Source organism: Trachypithecus francoisi, unplaced genomic scaffold (assembly GCF_009764315.1).
Source record: "Trachypithecus francoisi isolate TF-2019V2 unplaced genomic scaffold, Tfra_2.0 Lachesis_group19, whole genome shotgun sequence".
NCBI classification, from domain to species: Eukaryota; Metazoa; Chordata; class Mammalia; order Primates; family Cercopithecidae; genus Trachypithecus; species Trachypithecus francoisi.
Genome location: NW_022681464.1, coordinates 40,224,864 through 40,241,065, shown reverse-complemented (window position 1 = coordinate 40,241,065; position 16,202 = coordinate 40,224,864). Strand labels below are relative to the sequence as shown.

The window sequence follows — 16,202 nt, the reverse complement described above, 5'->3', positions numbered from 1 at the left end:
AAACAGACCAAAGAAGAAACAGAGATTTCTGAAAAGGTTATATTTTTGCAGCAAGGAAGCGCTCCATTCCTTGAGTCTCAGGTAAAAACCAAACATAAAGGATTTTCCAGAAGAAATTGGTCTTCAGACTTCAGTGTCATTAAAATGTTTTTAGTTTTTATTTTCCCTTTTAAATTTATCTTGTTTAAAACCAAGGTAGGTACATAATTTGGAGTTAGATTCTGGGGAAGGGAAAATTGAATTTTCTTAATATTTTAGTTAGCAGTTATGCATCATTTCTTTTATGGCTTCTAATCCAAGCTGATTTTTCTCTGTATGTTGTCATTGACTGACTTTTGAATAATAATCTTGCTGAAATATTGTTTTCTTGCCTGTTTTTACCTGTAGAGTGGTGCTAATTTAGATGATGTTGATTGATTGTGAAAGTTCTGAATTCTTATTGGTTTCCCCACTAGCCAAGTGTGATAAAGAGAATGCAGGAAGGAGACTCTGCTGACTCTGTGGTTACTTCTCGTCAAATAATTTTCCAGAAAACTGTCCCATCAACCGTAGAGGTTATTCTTTCAATTCATTTCATTTAATCTAGCAATAACATGTAGATCAACCTGTAGTGATTTTTTTAAAGGCACACGTATTTCTAGATTTAAGTTTTCAGGCTGTAATAAACACAAAAGTTTCTAGAAAGCATCCTAGTTTAAGACGTAAACCAAGGCACTCACCTGCTCCTGGTTTGATATCTCTTCCCTCTGTAATCTGTGAAGCTATTAACCTACCTGGTCACATTGTGTTCTGCCTCCCTGAATACAAAAATTTCTTAGCTTTCATTTCTTTTGCCTTACTAGAACTAACACTTTTCTTTAGAAAGTGAGAGAGAAACTCCTGAGACAATGAACTTCACTTGTAAATAAGATTGGAGCGGGCACAATGGCATGTGCCTGTAGTCCCAGCTCCTGGGTAGGCTGAGATGGGAGGATCACTTGAGCCCAAGGGTTCGAGGCTGACCTGGGCAACATAGGGAGACCCCATCTCTTAAAAAAAAAGTAAGACTTGAACAATGTACAGATCACTACAAGAGACTCTAATAGTGTCCCTTTTGTGGGAAGTATTTCATTACAATGCCTTGAACACAGTCACAATCAATATTTATTGAATAATAAGTGCTATCGTGGATTCAATTCCCTATATAAGGAAATACAATTTACGAATATGGAAAATACTTACATAAATTTGTAGAATGTCGGGAAGTTCTTTGTAAGAACAATAGTATATGAAGTATAGATTATATTTAACGAGGAAAACTTTTTATCCCGGCACACATAAAGCTAAGTAACTTATAGAACAACATCAATAATGTTATTTAATCTTGAAATATAAAATGATCCAAAATTTATCATAAGAGCAAATCTGTTCTTAAAAAAATGTACTGCAAAGTATGTTCCAGTTTAAGTAAGTTGCAACTCTACCTACCGAATGTATTCTGAGCTGAAGTTTCTAGTTTATCATTTCAGAGGAGAAGAGATTGCAGCCATAATTATTAGCTAATAACATGAGCACTGTACAGTTCCATCACAGACCTGCATGTAGCAGTTGCCCTGATTTTCTTAAAGGGTTTTTATTTTAGAAATGAGATACCATCAGAATTTCTAATTTAGCTTTTATATTTCAAATATAGGGCACAGAGGATTGGGTTATTGTAGACAGAATACCAACTGAGGTAGTTGATGGTGATTCGAAAAAGATTGTGACTTACAAGGTGGTGACCGTGAGCAGTAGAACTGGTGACCTCCCAGCCGACATGTTAAAATCTGGCACTATTAAAGTGCATAGCTTCGAAGACTTGGCTCGAGAAATGCAACTGAAAGAAGACAGCAAACAGAAAATATACACTCTAGGAAAATCCTATGACACTGTCTCCGGGAGAATTGTTACTATGACTGGGAAAGCTAAAGAGGGCGAGCAAGTGGGGCAGCCCTCCACTGTGGAAGCACTTCAGAAAATGGAGAAAGAAATGTCAGAGTCCGTGAAGATCATTCCCGGCCTGGCAGAGTATGAGGTCCTGGAAGCCCTCGCTGATGAGAAATCCAAGAGAGGACCCGAAGTGCAGACGACAAAGCGGAAATTGTCCGAATCTCTGGCGCCCATCAAGGAGGCTGAGTCTCGCCTGCAGAGTCCTGAAGAAGATGACCTCAAAAAGGCTCCACAGCAGGGGAAGGATGTGGCTGTCCTCCCTGGCCAGGAAGGCAGACGCTTCAGCAAAACAGAGCAAGTGCCTGAGAGTGAGGTCTTAAAAGTGGGCCTTTTTGGTCCCCGAAGGAAGAGCCTGTCCGAATGGAGATATTCCCAGGAACCAGCCTTTACCGTTGCTACTGCTCGTTACGTTACTGAGTCGTCCGCCTCCCGAGTAGTGGTAACCAGTGTCGCTCATTGGGGCCACAGTTTGCAATTCCAGCATGACAGTTTTTGAGGCAGTCCCCTTCCACCCCAAACCTTTCCGTTTCTCTTGCTGCCTGGCTTTATGTTGACAGCAGCCAACCCAGCTTTGTAATTTTTTTCATGGTTAAATCAATACCGCAGTGCAAAGTCAGCATTGAAACACTTTCCATTTTATTTCCAGCTCCCTGTCCCCAAGATGTGATAGTGCTGCTGTGGCTTGCAATGAAGGGGAAAAAAAAAAATTATCTGCTTAAATTGGCGCCACCCTGATCCTAATAACTCTCTCTGCTTTACCAAACAAGAGCACCTGGTCACCCCAGTTTTCTGTTTTATTTCCCATTCTTTTCTGTTTCCAAACTCTCTGAGATTCCTTCATTCTTCCTCCTTCCTGTCTCCTCTGCCTACGATTTTGTCTAACAAGCTGTGAATGTTTATGTGCCTGAGTTTGTGTCTCTCTTTTGTGCTTGACTCTGCCTTTCTTTGTTCACTCAGACTAAGCAGTCTTCTGGGGAAAAGCTCATGGATGGCTCTGAAATCTTCAGTTTATTAGAGTCTGCGCGAAAACCGACAGAATTCATAGGAGGGGTTACTTCTACTTCTCAAAGCTGGGTTCAGGTGGCCATTTGTTTTCGTCCTTGGTATTTCTGAATGTGCCCATGTGCCTTTCCTTACCCTTTTTTGGGCGTGAGTGTGTATGTTGCATCCAACTGGCTTTTGCCTTCATGGTCTCAAAGGTGTCTTCACTTTATTGTCCTTTGTGCCTGCTTGGCGTATCTGTCACATACCTTTAGTTGCATCTCAAGAATGTACTTCAGATATTCAAAAGGCGATCATATTGAGACATTTTAATGGCATTTAATTTCTAAAAGCATTATGTCTCACCAATTGAGTCTAAGAAAGCAGCCAAAACCAACGCGAATGCGCTGCAATGCTTTGGTTTTTGTTTTGTTAATTGCACTTTATCCTGCCTTCTGTTTGTTTTGCGGATAACGTGAAGCCGCTGCACAGGTTCCAGTGCATGCAGCAGGGGCAGGGGCAGGGGCAGGCATCAGAGATTCCAGTGAGAGGAATGAAAGCTAATTGATACTTTTTGTCAGTGTTTCTGGTTATAAGCACTTGATGCTGGCTTTAGACATCCTGGCGAGTGGCGGCTTTGGTTATTTTCTGACCTGTGGTTGATGGAAGGTCACACTGATGCCACAATCTCTTCCCATGCAGAAAATGGAAACCAAGACGGAGTCCAGCGGAATAGAGACAGAGCCCACCGTGCACCGCCTGCCGCTTAGCACTGAGAAGGTGGTGCAGGAGACCGTGTTGGTGGAGGAGCGGCATGTGGTGCACGCGAGTGGGGATGCTTCTTACTCAGTGGGAGACAGCGGGGATACTGCAGCACAGCCCGCATTCACGGGCATTAAAGGGAAAGAAGGCTCTGCCTTGATGGAGGGGTCTAAAGAGGAAGGAGGAGAGGAGGTCGCTAAAGCTGTCCTGGAACAGGAGGAGACAGCCGCTGCTTCCCGTGAGCGACAAGAGGAGCAGAGTGCAGCCATCCATGTTTCAGAAACTTTGGAACAAAAACCTCATTTTGAGGTAACTAGTAGTTAATGTTACTTTTATCACTAAAATAGAACTGAGATAGGATGCCTGGAAATGTAGATCAGCATAAAGGTGGAGCTAAGTTTAATTTTCTGCCTCTCCCATGTATAGTGCATTTCTCCTCTCATTTCCTTCTTTCATACCTATTAGGAGTCTCCATGCTGGTTTCCAACGTTGGGGTCACGTGCAGACATATCTCTTAATTATTAATAATATATCTCGGCCGGGCGCGGTGGCTCAAGTCTGTAATCCCAGCACTTTGGGAGGCGAGACGGGCGGATCACGAGGTCAGGAGATCAAGAGCATCCTGGCTAACACGGTGAAACCCCGTCTCTGCTAAAAAATACAAAAAACTAGCTGGGCGAGGTGGCGGCGCCTGTAGTCCCAGCTACTTGGGAGGCTGAGGCAGGAGAATGGCGGGAACCCGGGAGGCGGAGCTTGCAGTGAGCTGAGAGCCGGCCACTGCACTCCAGCCTGGGCAACAGAGCAAGACTCTGTCTCAAAAAATAATAATAATAATAATAATGATATATCTCCAGGAAATGGTTTCTACTCTCACTGAAATTATTATAATTGGCAGTAAAGTTGGGAAATGCAAAGTTGGCCAAGATATTAGAAAATGTGATACATTTCTGATCAGTGCACTTTTCCAGAAGCACCAAAACCATGCTTGCCCAGGTCCTAAATGCCAGCACTGTATTCTTTATCCTCTTCTGTTGAGATTCCTGAAGTATTTGGAGGAGTTAATGTCTCATTGTTAGTTTTTTCTTTCTAAGAAGTTTTTAAACAGAGAACTTACTTTTTTCTTATTGGCTTTAAAATGTTTTTCTTTACTTAGAACATTTCATATAAAAATGCTATAAGAGTCTAGGAGACTGTTTGACATGTGCATGTTGTATGCCTTGTTCCCCAGCTTACTCTCCACATAAACATTTATTGCATACTAACCTGTGCTTGTAACTACCAAAGAGGAAAAGGAAGAAAACAGTGTGTTCATGCAAACTATAACAGCCACTCTGCTTACTTCCCTTGGCACAGTCCTCAACGGTGAAGACGGAAGCCATCAGTTTCGGCAGTGTTTCACCAGGAGGAGTAAAGCTAGAAATTTCTACCAAGGAAGTACCAGTAGTTCACACCGAAACCAAAACCATCACATATGAATCATCACAGGTTAGATGTTCTGTGAAGACTAGAGCCCTGGCTCCTCCTTTCACCCCTCTGTGGCCTAGTATGTTTGCGTAGAATTGCACGATATTTAATTCATGAGACTTAGAGGATCCGGCAACCAGACCAGCTCTATTAAAAGTGATGCCGTAATGGTCATTTTATGAGTGATCAGGGAGCAGCAGGTGACTTAACCAAGTCTTTATGTGTCTCGAAGTGTAGAAAAATGCTCAAAAACCTGTTTCCCTAGCTGCAGAGAAAGACAAATATTCACTCACCCATCCACCAGTCACGTTTCTGAAACCTTAGTTTTTTTAATGACAGTTTTCTCTGGTTGCCCTTAGTTCTTATTCTTGGGAGCAGCTCTCAGACTCTGAAGAGCACAATGATTATATAATAGGAGATAGTGAAATTGTCGTAATGCCTTAACTAACATAGCCACCTTCTGAAGAGCAGGTGTGAGCACCTGGATGAGGGGTCTATTCCTCTGCTGCCTTAGGTCGATCCAGGCACAGATCTGGAACCGGGCGTGCTGATGAGTGCACAGACGATCACATCTGAAACCACCAGCACCACCACCACTACGCACATCACCAAAGTAAGTGGAGTGAGAACCCAGAAGAGGATTCCTTGAGAGTGAGCTGGAGGAAGGTGCTTGTTCAGAACTCCTCACAGGTTGGGCTGCACAAGCACAAGGTGACTTGACGCTCAGGATGCCGGGATAGCTGCAAGGGCAGCTTTTACAACCCCTAGATTTCTGATGCTCTTGTCCTCATGGTCGAGTTCCCCTTTAGGAATATACATTCTGATATCCTAAGCTTAATGCTTACTCCGGCACTTGGCGTGTGGTAGGTGTTCCAGAAACACAGGCCATCCAGACCCAAAGACCTCCACTCTGTCCTCACCTCTGGAATTAAAAATGTTACATAACTGCCATAGAACTCTAATTTCAATTCTCAGAGAATGAATGATGTTACTTAATGCTCTGTCAGCATCTTCTGCCATTTCACCCCACTGAACCATGGGGGTTTCTCCCAGTGAGTAAATTCATAAAGCTTCTCTTTGTGTCTTCCAGACTGTGAAAGGGGGCATTTCAGAGACAAGAATCGAGAAGCGAATAGTTATCACAGGGGATGCAGACATTGACCATGACCAGGTAGTATGTGTGAGACGGTAAATACCCTGGCAGAGAAACAAAGAAACACCTGTTGGCCCTACAGTCTCAATGCTATTCCTCTAGTCCAGCATGTATTCTGAAAAAAATTCCGAATTAACTTTCCAATATATGATTTATGATTCCTTTTGTAATCATTGTACCTCATTTGTAAATTGTGGATATAGATCTAGCTCGTAAGTCTCCACCTCGCCACTGATCATGCATGTTCCACCTCCTTTTTGTTTCTGCCCTTCTGTGATTTCCCGGGGATAGGCGCTGGCTCAGGCAATTAAAGAGGCCAAAGAGCAGCACCCTGACATGTCAGTGACCAAAGTAGTGGTCCATAAAGAGACAGAGATCACACCAGAAGATGGAGAGGATTGACCAGAGGTAAGAGGTGACGCCGATTCTCTAGGCTTGCCTAGGCTGGCATGGGGCATGGGGCATGGGGCCCTTCCCTTTCATCCTTCACCTGATCCCTCCTTTCCTCTGTTCTCTCACTGGCATTTGTCGGGCTGGTTACCAAGACGATGGAGAATTGGTTTACGGGTTTGTCTCACATTTAGAGCTTCCATTCTTGTGGAGGTTTTGCATGCACTGCCAGTCGGAGGATAAAGGAAGAGCAGAGTCTATGCTTGTGTGGTCTTCCTGGTGTTCCCTTTTATTCCATGGCCTGCACTCTTTCATTATGCAAATTTGTAATGTCAAATTTGATTTTACTTGCCATGTGGCCTAATTGGAACTAAGGCAGTTTTGCTCTGAGAGGCTCAATTTGTGTGTTCCAAATACTAGGGAAATAATAGATACCCTTTTCTCCTTCCGAGGGCAACATTATCCCATCGTAAGCTTTCTCTTCAACTATGTTTGATTATAGCCTGTTCATGCTTAGGTCTTTGGTTTTGTTTTTTAATTTGAAAGCTGAGCATTCACTTTCTTTTTGGATGTCTTACATTTCCTGTATTCTTTGGGATGATTTTTCTCCCTAGTGTAGCACTGTCTCAGGAGGAAGCAAAAATGCAGTCTCGTGGTCCTTTAGAAAACACATGCCTTTCCGGCGGTTGCTTGGCCAGCGCCATGAGCAGACTGTATCATCTGTGTGTACACATACTTGTCATGCATACTAACCTGCCATGCAAGATCTCATGGGGCCGTCAGCGTTTCTGAGCGGGCTTTGAATGCTGAATGCAGCAGTCGAGCGACTTGCACAACTTGGTGATGTGATAAAACATTTAAGAGATTTAATGTATCAGTAAGTTCTCTAACATTGGTTTAAGAAACAAATTGATGTGTGGCATCTCTTAAAAGAGAAATACCAAAACCACTCATTTTACTCAAATGAATAATATATTTTGGAAGATAGCAAAAAAAAAAAAAAAGAAAAATTTTCTTCCATGAGCTTCAGCCACGTGGACATTGTTGTAATGACTTAAGAGAAAGCATCTAATTGGCAGTGACTTAACGCTGGAATGTCATGGCATCTTGTCCAAATGAGCATTCTAGCCTCCAAGATACTTTTTTTGTGCCCTTGATCTGAGAAAATCTTTCAGCTGTTTTCAAATGAGTAACTAATCCCATCTCTGTTTTGCAGGAATAACTTAGCTTGCACATGAATGCAGTCATGCAAACCATTAAGAAAACCAGAGCCTATATGGAGTTCCCTCTTCTAACCCAACTGACTTGTATCTGTCCATGGAAAATTTCAGTCCAGAAGAATTGACCTTGACCATTACTAAAGACACTGGCAGAGAGATCTTCCCATAATACAGCAATCTGATTCAGCATCACTAAACTGATAATGCATGAAGCAACGATAAAATTACAAAAGAGCAGCATTTTTAATTTTCACAAAATGTCTCAGTTTTCAGCTATACCTGCACGTTCATAACCAACAATATAAACCGTGATCTCATGTAACACATACACAATTCATGCCTTTCATAGTTTATTATTATTAAAGTCTAAACAAAATGGCAATTTCTTAGGTAACAGACCTTTTGTTTACAATTAGCGAAGATTACCCTCAAATGCTAGAAGCTGTCTAGGTCCGTCCGGTGTGTCAGATTTTCCCCAGGTTAGATGTGCCAATAACCAAGTTTATTCAGTAAACAACTTGTACTTGTTTCATCTGGTTTTATTCCTCTCACCCATAAACATTAATGACTCTCTGACCCTCTGGAAATATTTAACGCTTCCAATCTTGCTTTGTGTATCTCATTTAATTTGTTATAAGGTAGTACTGATTTTAGCATATTAATGCGATTTCTTCCTTGTTGTTTGCTTTGGTCTGTGTTCAATCCGGAGAGCTTTTCAGAGTTCCCTAACAAGTCCTAAATATGTAAATTGTCATTATTTTGGGAAGAAAAACCTGTATTTTTGTTAGTTTACAATATTATGAAATTTCACTTCAGGAGAACCTGCTGGGCTTCCTGTGGCTTTGTTTTCTTAGTTTCTTTTTCCGTGTATTTTTTAATTAATTTTTCTTCTTTTACTTGAAAAGAAAGTGTTTTATTTTCAAATCTGGTCCATATTTACATTCTAGTTCAGAGCCAAGCCTTAAACTGTACAGAATTTCCACTGTAATTACAACTATTTAGTGTTAGTTATAAACAGCCTTCAAAAAGAGAGATTCTCCATTAAACGGTCACCTGCATCACAGCCCATGGTGAATGTATGTTTCTGCATAGCGAAATAAAAATGGCAAATGCACTGAAAGCTCTAAGTTTGTATGTTTAATAATTTCAGTATTGTATGTGTTCAGTCCAGAAGTAACATTTGCATGACATCAAAGGCCTTATCATCTGCACTGTAGAGATATCCTGTCTTTACAAGATTTAAAAAAAACACACACACACAGAATATACAGTGTGCAGTGTCTGTACCCTTTGAGGGACTGAAGATGGGAACAAAATACATATATTTAAATATTTGGTTGCCTAACAAGGCTTTAAAAGATACATCATTGAATCGCATCCTTGAAGTTTTAGGTTTTTTTTTTTTTTTTTTAAATAAGAAACAAGGCTCTGCTATAAAACAGCGTTGCTGGGTTGCTCAGCCTACAATCTCATGACCCGTTTTAACAATCACTGCCTCTGTTATCCATTTCCTTCATTATATCCACCTCTTCCCAGCATATCTATTGCTCTGTTAAGTCAGTGTCAGCCCTAGTTATTTTATAAAATCAACATGGAGTCTGGAATGCGAATTTGAAATGGCTTCTGACTTACAAATGAGTGTTACGTGCTCCTTCCATGCTTTTTGTTGTTCTTGTTGTTGTCTTTCTTACTGCTTCAGATTAACTGATATGGGCGTTGACTCGTGTAGTAAAATTGGACTGTTCGATTAAAAAAAAGAAGAATTTGTGTGGCAAGCCATCAGTGCATGTAAAATTGTGTTCTCAGAAATGACATTTATTTTGACAAATAGTTCTTATCAGAGCTGTGTAGCTCTGAAGGAGGGTGACAGAAGGATCTGATCCTCCCCCATGAGTGTGGCTGTTAACACACGCATGCATGCACGCATATGCTCTGCTCAGGAAATGGGGGTGGGACAGCAGGAAGACTGGCTCCGAGGGGCTTTGACATGCGCTGTGTCGACATCGCTCCACTGTTGCTGGTACAGAACACCTTCCACTTGGTTTAATACCACAAAATTTCAGGGACATTAAAAGACATCTAACTTGATAACAAGAGGTCATTTCTAAGAGCAAACCTTACAAAGAGGTTGCTGTGAGTAAAAACAACATTCATATGGGTGTTCTGTTCATCCTGTTACATGAGCCAGAAACCTGGGAGACTTGGGCACCAGTGTCTTTCTCGCCCATCATTTCCCCAGCCTGCCAATGACATTTCTTCACTGTCTCTTAAATCTAGCCAGGACCCTATACCTAGGTTATTCCAGTAGCTCACTGACTCGTGTGCCCACATTCTTACCCACATCATCCCAGTCCCTTACACTGTAGCTTGCAATCTTTCAAGAAATACAATCTCATTTAATTTGTTATAATCTTGTCACCCTTGTTGTAATCTTGTCACCCTTGTGCTTAAAATGTGTTTTTGGCTTTCTATTGCTCGTAGTACAAAGGCCTCAATTCTTTTTTTTTTTCTTCAACTTTTAGATTGAGAGGGCACATGGGCAAGTTTGTTGCATGGATATATTGCATGATGCTGAGGTTTGGGGTATGATTTAACCCATCACCTAGGTAAGAGCATAGTACCCAATAGGTAGTTTTTCAACCCTTACCTCCCTCCCCCATCTCATAGTCTGCAGTGTCTGTTGTTCCCGTCTTTGTGTCCATGTGTGCCCAATGTTTAGTTCCCACTTATACATGAGAACATGCAGCATTTGGTTTTCTGATTCTGCATTAGCTCACTTACAGTAATGACCTCCAGCTGTATCCATGTTGCTGCAAAAGATGTGATTTTGTTCATTTTTTATGGCTGTGTAGTATTCCATGGTGTGTATGCAGCATATTTTCTATCCAATCCACCTTGGATAGACACACCTGGGTTGATTCCATGTCTTTACTATTGTGAATAGTGCTGTGATGAATGTATGCATGCGTCTTTATGGTAGAATGGTTTATATTCCTTTGGGTATATCCCCAGGAATGGGATTGTTGGGTTGAATGGTGGTTCTATTTTTAGTTCTTTGAGAGATCTGCAAACTGCCTTCTACAGTGGCTGAACTAATTTACTTTCCCACCAACAGTGTATAAGGGTTCCCTTTTCTCCGCAGCCCACCAACATTCTTTTTGTTTTTGTTTGTTTTTTGAGACAGAGTCTTGCTGTGTCACCCAAACTGAAGTGCAGTGGTGCTATCTCAGCTCACTGCAATATCTGCCTCCCGGGTTCAAGTGAGTCTCCTGCCTCAGCCTCCTGAGTAGCTGGGATTACAGGTGTGTACCACTCACGCCCGGCTGATTTTTGTATTTTTAGTAGAGACGGGATTCCATCACATTGGCCAGGCTGGTCTCGAACTCCTGACCTCAGGTGACCCGCCTGCCTTGGCCTCCCAAAGTGCTGGGATTACAAGAGTGCGCCACCGCACATGACCCTTTTTTTTTTCTTTTTAAAACTTTTTAATAGCCATTCTGAATGGTGTGATATGGTATCTCATTATGGTTTTGATTTGCATTTCTCTGATGACTAGTGATGTTGAGCATTTTTTCATATGTTTATTGGCCACTTGTGTGTCTTCTTTTGAGAATTGTCTGTTCATGTCCTTTGCCCACTTTTTAGTGGAGTTGTTTTTTGCTCGTGGATTTATTTAAGTTCCTTGTAGATTCTGGACATTAGACCTTTGTCAGATGCATAGTCTGTGAATACTTCCGCCATTCTGTAGGTTGCCTGTTTACTCTGTTGGCAGTTTCTTTTGCTGTGCAGAAGCTCTTTAGTTTAATTAGGTCCTACTTGCCAGTTTTTGTTTTGTGGCAATTGCTTTTGAGGACTTAGCCATAAATTCTTTGCCAAGAAAGGCCTCAATTCTTCTAACCTGGCCTGAAGCCTTGCATGGACTGGCTGCTCCCCACCTACTTCTCCAGCCACAGATGCAACAGTGTGTCCGCTTACTCTGGGATCCCTGTCCCCCTCCACTGCACTGGTGAAGTGCTGGAACTGTTCTCATTCCTGTTTTACTGGGCCCCAAATTTTGTTGTAGATCTGAGCTCAAATATTCCCTTTCTGATTTTACAGATCAGCTTTCCCTATTAGATACTTTCAAAGCAACATTTTTAGTAGAAAATTGCATGATTGTAATTTTTATTTATCCACTCAATTCTTTGAATGAATCTCTTCTGCGTGCCATGGGTCTCACAGATGGCCCACATCCAAACATAGTGCCTCCATAAGTGGTGCTCAGTATTTGTATGAATGAATGAACAAATTGATAAAGGTTACTTTGCTAAGATAAATTTGAAACAACAGTTTTTTTCTGAGTTTTCTCTGAAGGCCAGCAAGTATGGGGGAGTGGCTCCCTATGGAAACAGTTCCTATTTCAGGTCCCTCAGCAGCTGTCATGATTATGCCATTGTCATTGAGTCAGTCGCTGGGAATCACCCCCTCAGTAAATACGGTCTCTTCCAGAGACCTAGCATTAGACAGGACGGGTTGGGTTCAGCTCTCTGATTAGAAGGGGTTACACATTAGTTCACGTGTACTGATGTCAGCCTCCTCCGTTCAGTTGACATCCGGTTGAGGTCTGTTGTTATTGAGCTCTAAACTTTAAGTATATTTGAAAGTGGTCTTGGAAGCTGGAATTGCCCTATTTCAAAGAGTCAAATTGTAAATTTCACTAGATACACCATTTGTGAATAATGGAAGTCTTAACCACTTCATAATCTTTCTTTCTCAAGGTCATTAATTCTTCAGCCTGGGCATAGCAGAGGTAAGAGAGTAAGAAATACAGGCTTAAAACCCTGGGGTTAGTTTTGACCCCTTTATTTCCTTTGCAATGTGAAAGATGCGTTACATGTAACCTTCCTTTACCATCCTACTTTAAGCCCTCGTATCTCTCACCTGGACTGTTGATCGACTGCTAACTGGTCTCCAGGTTCCATTCATCTACTACCACCACCCCACCCGAATCCCCGCCCCCCGCGCCCTGAGTTCTTTAAGCTGCTCATTTGTCATTCTTAAAGGTGCCATCATGACACAACTAAAAAATCCTTGGGGGATATCCCCCACTCGTTCCCTAAGGCTCAATTCTGAACTCCTAAACTTGAGTTAAAACTATGTATCATCCTGTATCCCACCTTTCTTTCTGCCGCATTATACAAGATGAACTTTATACGTCTACTAACATGACAGATACGCCAACAGTCATAGCAGCATTATTTACAGTCAATGGTGAAAACAGCCCAACAGATGAATGGCTAAACAAACTGAGATATATACACACAGTGGAATCTTATTCAGCCATAATGGAGAATGAAGGTTTTTTTGTTTTGTTTGTTTATTGGTTTTGAGACGGAGTCTCACTGTTGTCCAGGCTGGAGTGCAGTGGCATGATCTCGGCTCACTGCAACCTCTACCTCCTAGGTTCAAGTGATTCTCCTGCCACAGCCTCCTGAGTACCTGGGATTACAGGTGCACACACCACACCAGCTAATTTTTGTATTTTTAGTAGACACGGGGTTTTATCATGTTGGCCGGGCGGGTCTCGAACTCCTGACCTCAGGTGATCCACCTGCCTCGGCCTCCCAGAGTGCTGGGGGCCTCCCAAGTGCTGGGATTACAGGTGTGAGCTACCGCTCCTGGCCCAGAATGAAGTTCTTATATGTGCTACAACAAAGATTGCCCTTGAAAGCTTACACCAAGTGAAATAAGCCAGACACAAAAGGACAAATACTGTATGGTTCCACTTATATGACTGTATGGTTCCACTTATATGACTGTATGGTTCCACTTATATGAGGTGCCTAGAGTAGTCAAATTCAAAGAGAAAGGTTGTGGTTGCCAGGGGCTTCTGGGAGGGAAGAATGGGGAGTTACTGCTTAATGGGCATAAAGACTCTTGGATGATGGAAAAGTTTAGGAAATAGTAGTGATGGTTATAAAACATTGTGAATGTACTTAATGCCACTGAAGTATACACTTAAAAATGGTTAAAGTGACAAACCTCATGTGATATTTTACCATAATAAAAAAAAATACATTTGTTGTCTCAACAAAGGGCCTTCCAAAAGTTCTTACTATCAAGATCAGTGCTGGCCAGCCCCACCATGTGCTCCATGGTCCCATCCAGCTTGATGTTCTTATTAGCATCAGAGAAAAGCCTCTTTCGTGGAAGGTACAACCAAGAGAAAAAAAGGCTATGCAAGATGGATTTTTTTAAAAAAGGAAAAACTCTTACGAATAGCCTCAGATCAGAGAGGACACCACATCCATGAGAAAAGATCAGAGAACTACAGAGGAACATTCAGAGAACAAAGAGTTTTTACAAATTGAAACATACTGGCAGAAATGAAAAATTCAGTAGAATGCTTGGGAATTTGGGGAAATCTAAAAATGCAGCAGAAAACAAAATTGAAAAAAAGATGCAAGAAAAGATAAAAGCAAAACATTCTAGAAGAAGCGTACAAATAGCTGGAGTTCCAGAGAATGAAATGAGCATCACCATTGTCAAAGTTCCCAGCTTTGAAGTCGTGGGTTGGTTTTCAAGTGGCAATAGAACGTACCCTTTCTTTCCACTGCTAAGTTCATGCTGGCTGCCCAAAAGATACTTGTTCGGGGAAAGCTACGTAGGTGGTAAAAGCTAAAAGGCAAAGAAATGACTAATGCAAAAGTCAGAATGGTAGTTACTTCTAAATCAGGGAAGGAGGGTTGTGATAAGGGAGGTTCCCACTGGGCTTTCTGAGGGTGTTAGGCAGGAGTATTCCTGAGGTTACTTACTGTTCTTTCACCTCTATGCAAACCTTTTTCTCTGTCCTGTGTTTAACTTCAAAAATACATGTTTTTAAACCCTTGTTGTCTTCTATTGTTGAGACAGGGTCTCACTGTCGCCCAGGCTGGAGTGCAGTAGTGCAGTTATGGCTCACTACAGCTTCAATTTCCTGGGCTCAAGTGACCCTCCCATCTCAGCCTCCTGAGTAGCTAGAACTGCAGGAACATGCCACCACACCTGGATAGTTTTTGCATTTTTCGCGGGGACAGGATTTCACCATGTTGCCCAGGCTGGTCTCAACCCCCTGGCTCAAGCGATCCTCCAGCCTCAGCCTCCCAAAGTGCTGGGTTTACAGGTGTGAGCCACTACACTCGGCCTTCTTTTACTTTTATGAGAGGAAATACATCCCAGGACTAAAGAAACATGGACTAAGAAACAAGTCCTGGTTAAAAGCATGAATGTGTCAATGATTAGATTTGAGATCTTAAAAACATAATTGACTTCATTTCTCTGAGTCTCAGTTCACTTATTCATAATGAAGAAGTTGTACTAGCTGATCCCCAAATGTTCCATCGAGTTTCATGTTCGATGATGCTAGCTAAGCTGTAACGGAAAATGATGGCCTAGGAAGTCGGCCCTTTCTGTCCTCAGGCCTCTCACCACAAGGCTATTAGTGATGCTCAAAAATCAAAGACTCAAGCTCAAAAGAACCTTTAGGACCATGGAGTTGAAGCAGCTCACAAAAGCAGTCCTTTAACATTGCCTTTGTCCCATGGAAATATTCTAAGTTACAGTCCTACAACGGAATGGAAAGGGGTTTCTGAATACAGACACACACACACAGAATAGCCTCTCAAGTTTCTTGGAGATAAATGTAATCTGTTAGAGACTGGCCTATATTGCAAGTTTAGGAATATTGTTTCCATATTACAAGTTTAAGGAAAAGTTTATCTGCCAAAAGAATGCATAGATTTCTAGAGCATCCCATACCATAAGGAGGAGCCGGAATATTTTCCAGCTGAATTCCAGTCTTACTCATTTTCCTTGAATGATACTGAAATCTAAATGATCCTTGAACACAAGCAATGACGAAGAGATACAAATGTCCATGCGGTGTAACTTTCAACAATCAAATTGGCCAATATGATTCTAATTCTAAGCTTTGCTGAGGATGTCAAGCAGAAGCCACGTGAGCACACTGCTGGTGAGAGTCTGCATTGGTGATTTGGAGTAGGATTGATACCGATATAGAGTCTTAAATTGTGCAAAGTTAGCCCAGCAAATCCAACTCCTGGGTTTTTCCTAAAGACACAGAGGTATACGGCAGTTAATGTACAAGGATGAATAGCTCAATGTTGCTCATAAAAACCAAAAAGTTTTCAGTGGTCTCAATACCAAAATGGAAATCTGTAAATACATCATGGCGTTACATAAAATAGAATACAGTGCAACCAAAAATTATACAATAGGCCAGGCAT

General features: G+C 41.7%; 1 protein-coding gene across 26 annotated transcripts in view; it reads left to right on the top strand.

The window, feature by feature from the left end:
• The window catches only part of EPB41L3 (erythrocyte membrane protein band 4.1 like 3), a 243,028-nt gene extending 233,970 nt beyond the window's left edge, over positions 1-9,058 (top strand). For 11 of the 26 annotated variants that reach the window (XM_033178269.1, XM_033178260.1, XM_033178266.1 and 8 more), the window contains 10 exons: positions 7-81; positions 456-554; positions 1,673-2,407; positions 2,926-3,048; positions 3,652-4,020; positions 5,065-5,196; positions 5,690-5,788; positions 6,266-6,346; positions 6,620-6,736; positions 7,935-9,058. In XM_033178269.1, coding sequence (XP_033034160.1) covers positions 7-81; positions 456-554; positions 1,673-2,407; positions 2,926-3,048; positions 3,652-4,020; positions 5,065-5,196; positions 5,690-5,788; positions 6,266-6,346; positions 6,620-6,730 — 1,824 coding nt within the window. In that variant the 3' untranslated portion in view covers positions 6,731-6,736; positions 7,935-9,058. The remainder of the gene's footprint in view (positions 1-6; positions 82-455; positions 555-1,672; positions 2,408-2,925; positions 3,049-3,651; positions 4,021-5,064; positions 5,197-5,689; positions 5,789-6,265; positions 6,347-6,619; positions 6,737-7,934) is intronic. The other 15 variants (XM_033178281.1, XM_033178279.1, XM_033178277.1 and 12 more) reach the window with 8 other exon arrangements.
• Positions 9,059-16,202: the final 7,144 nt, after the last annotated feature.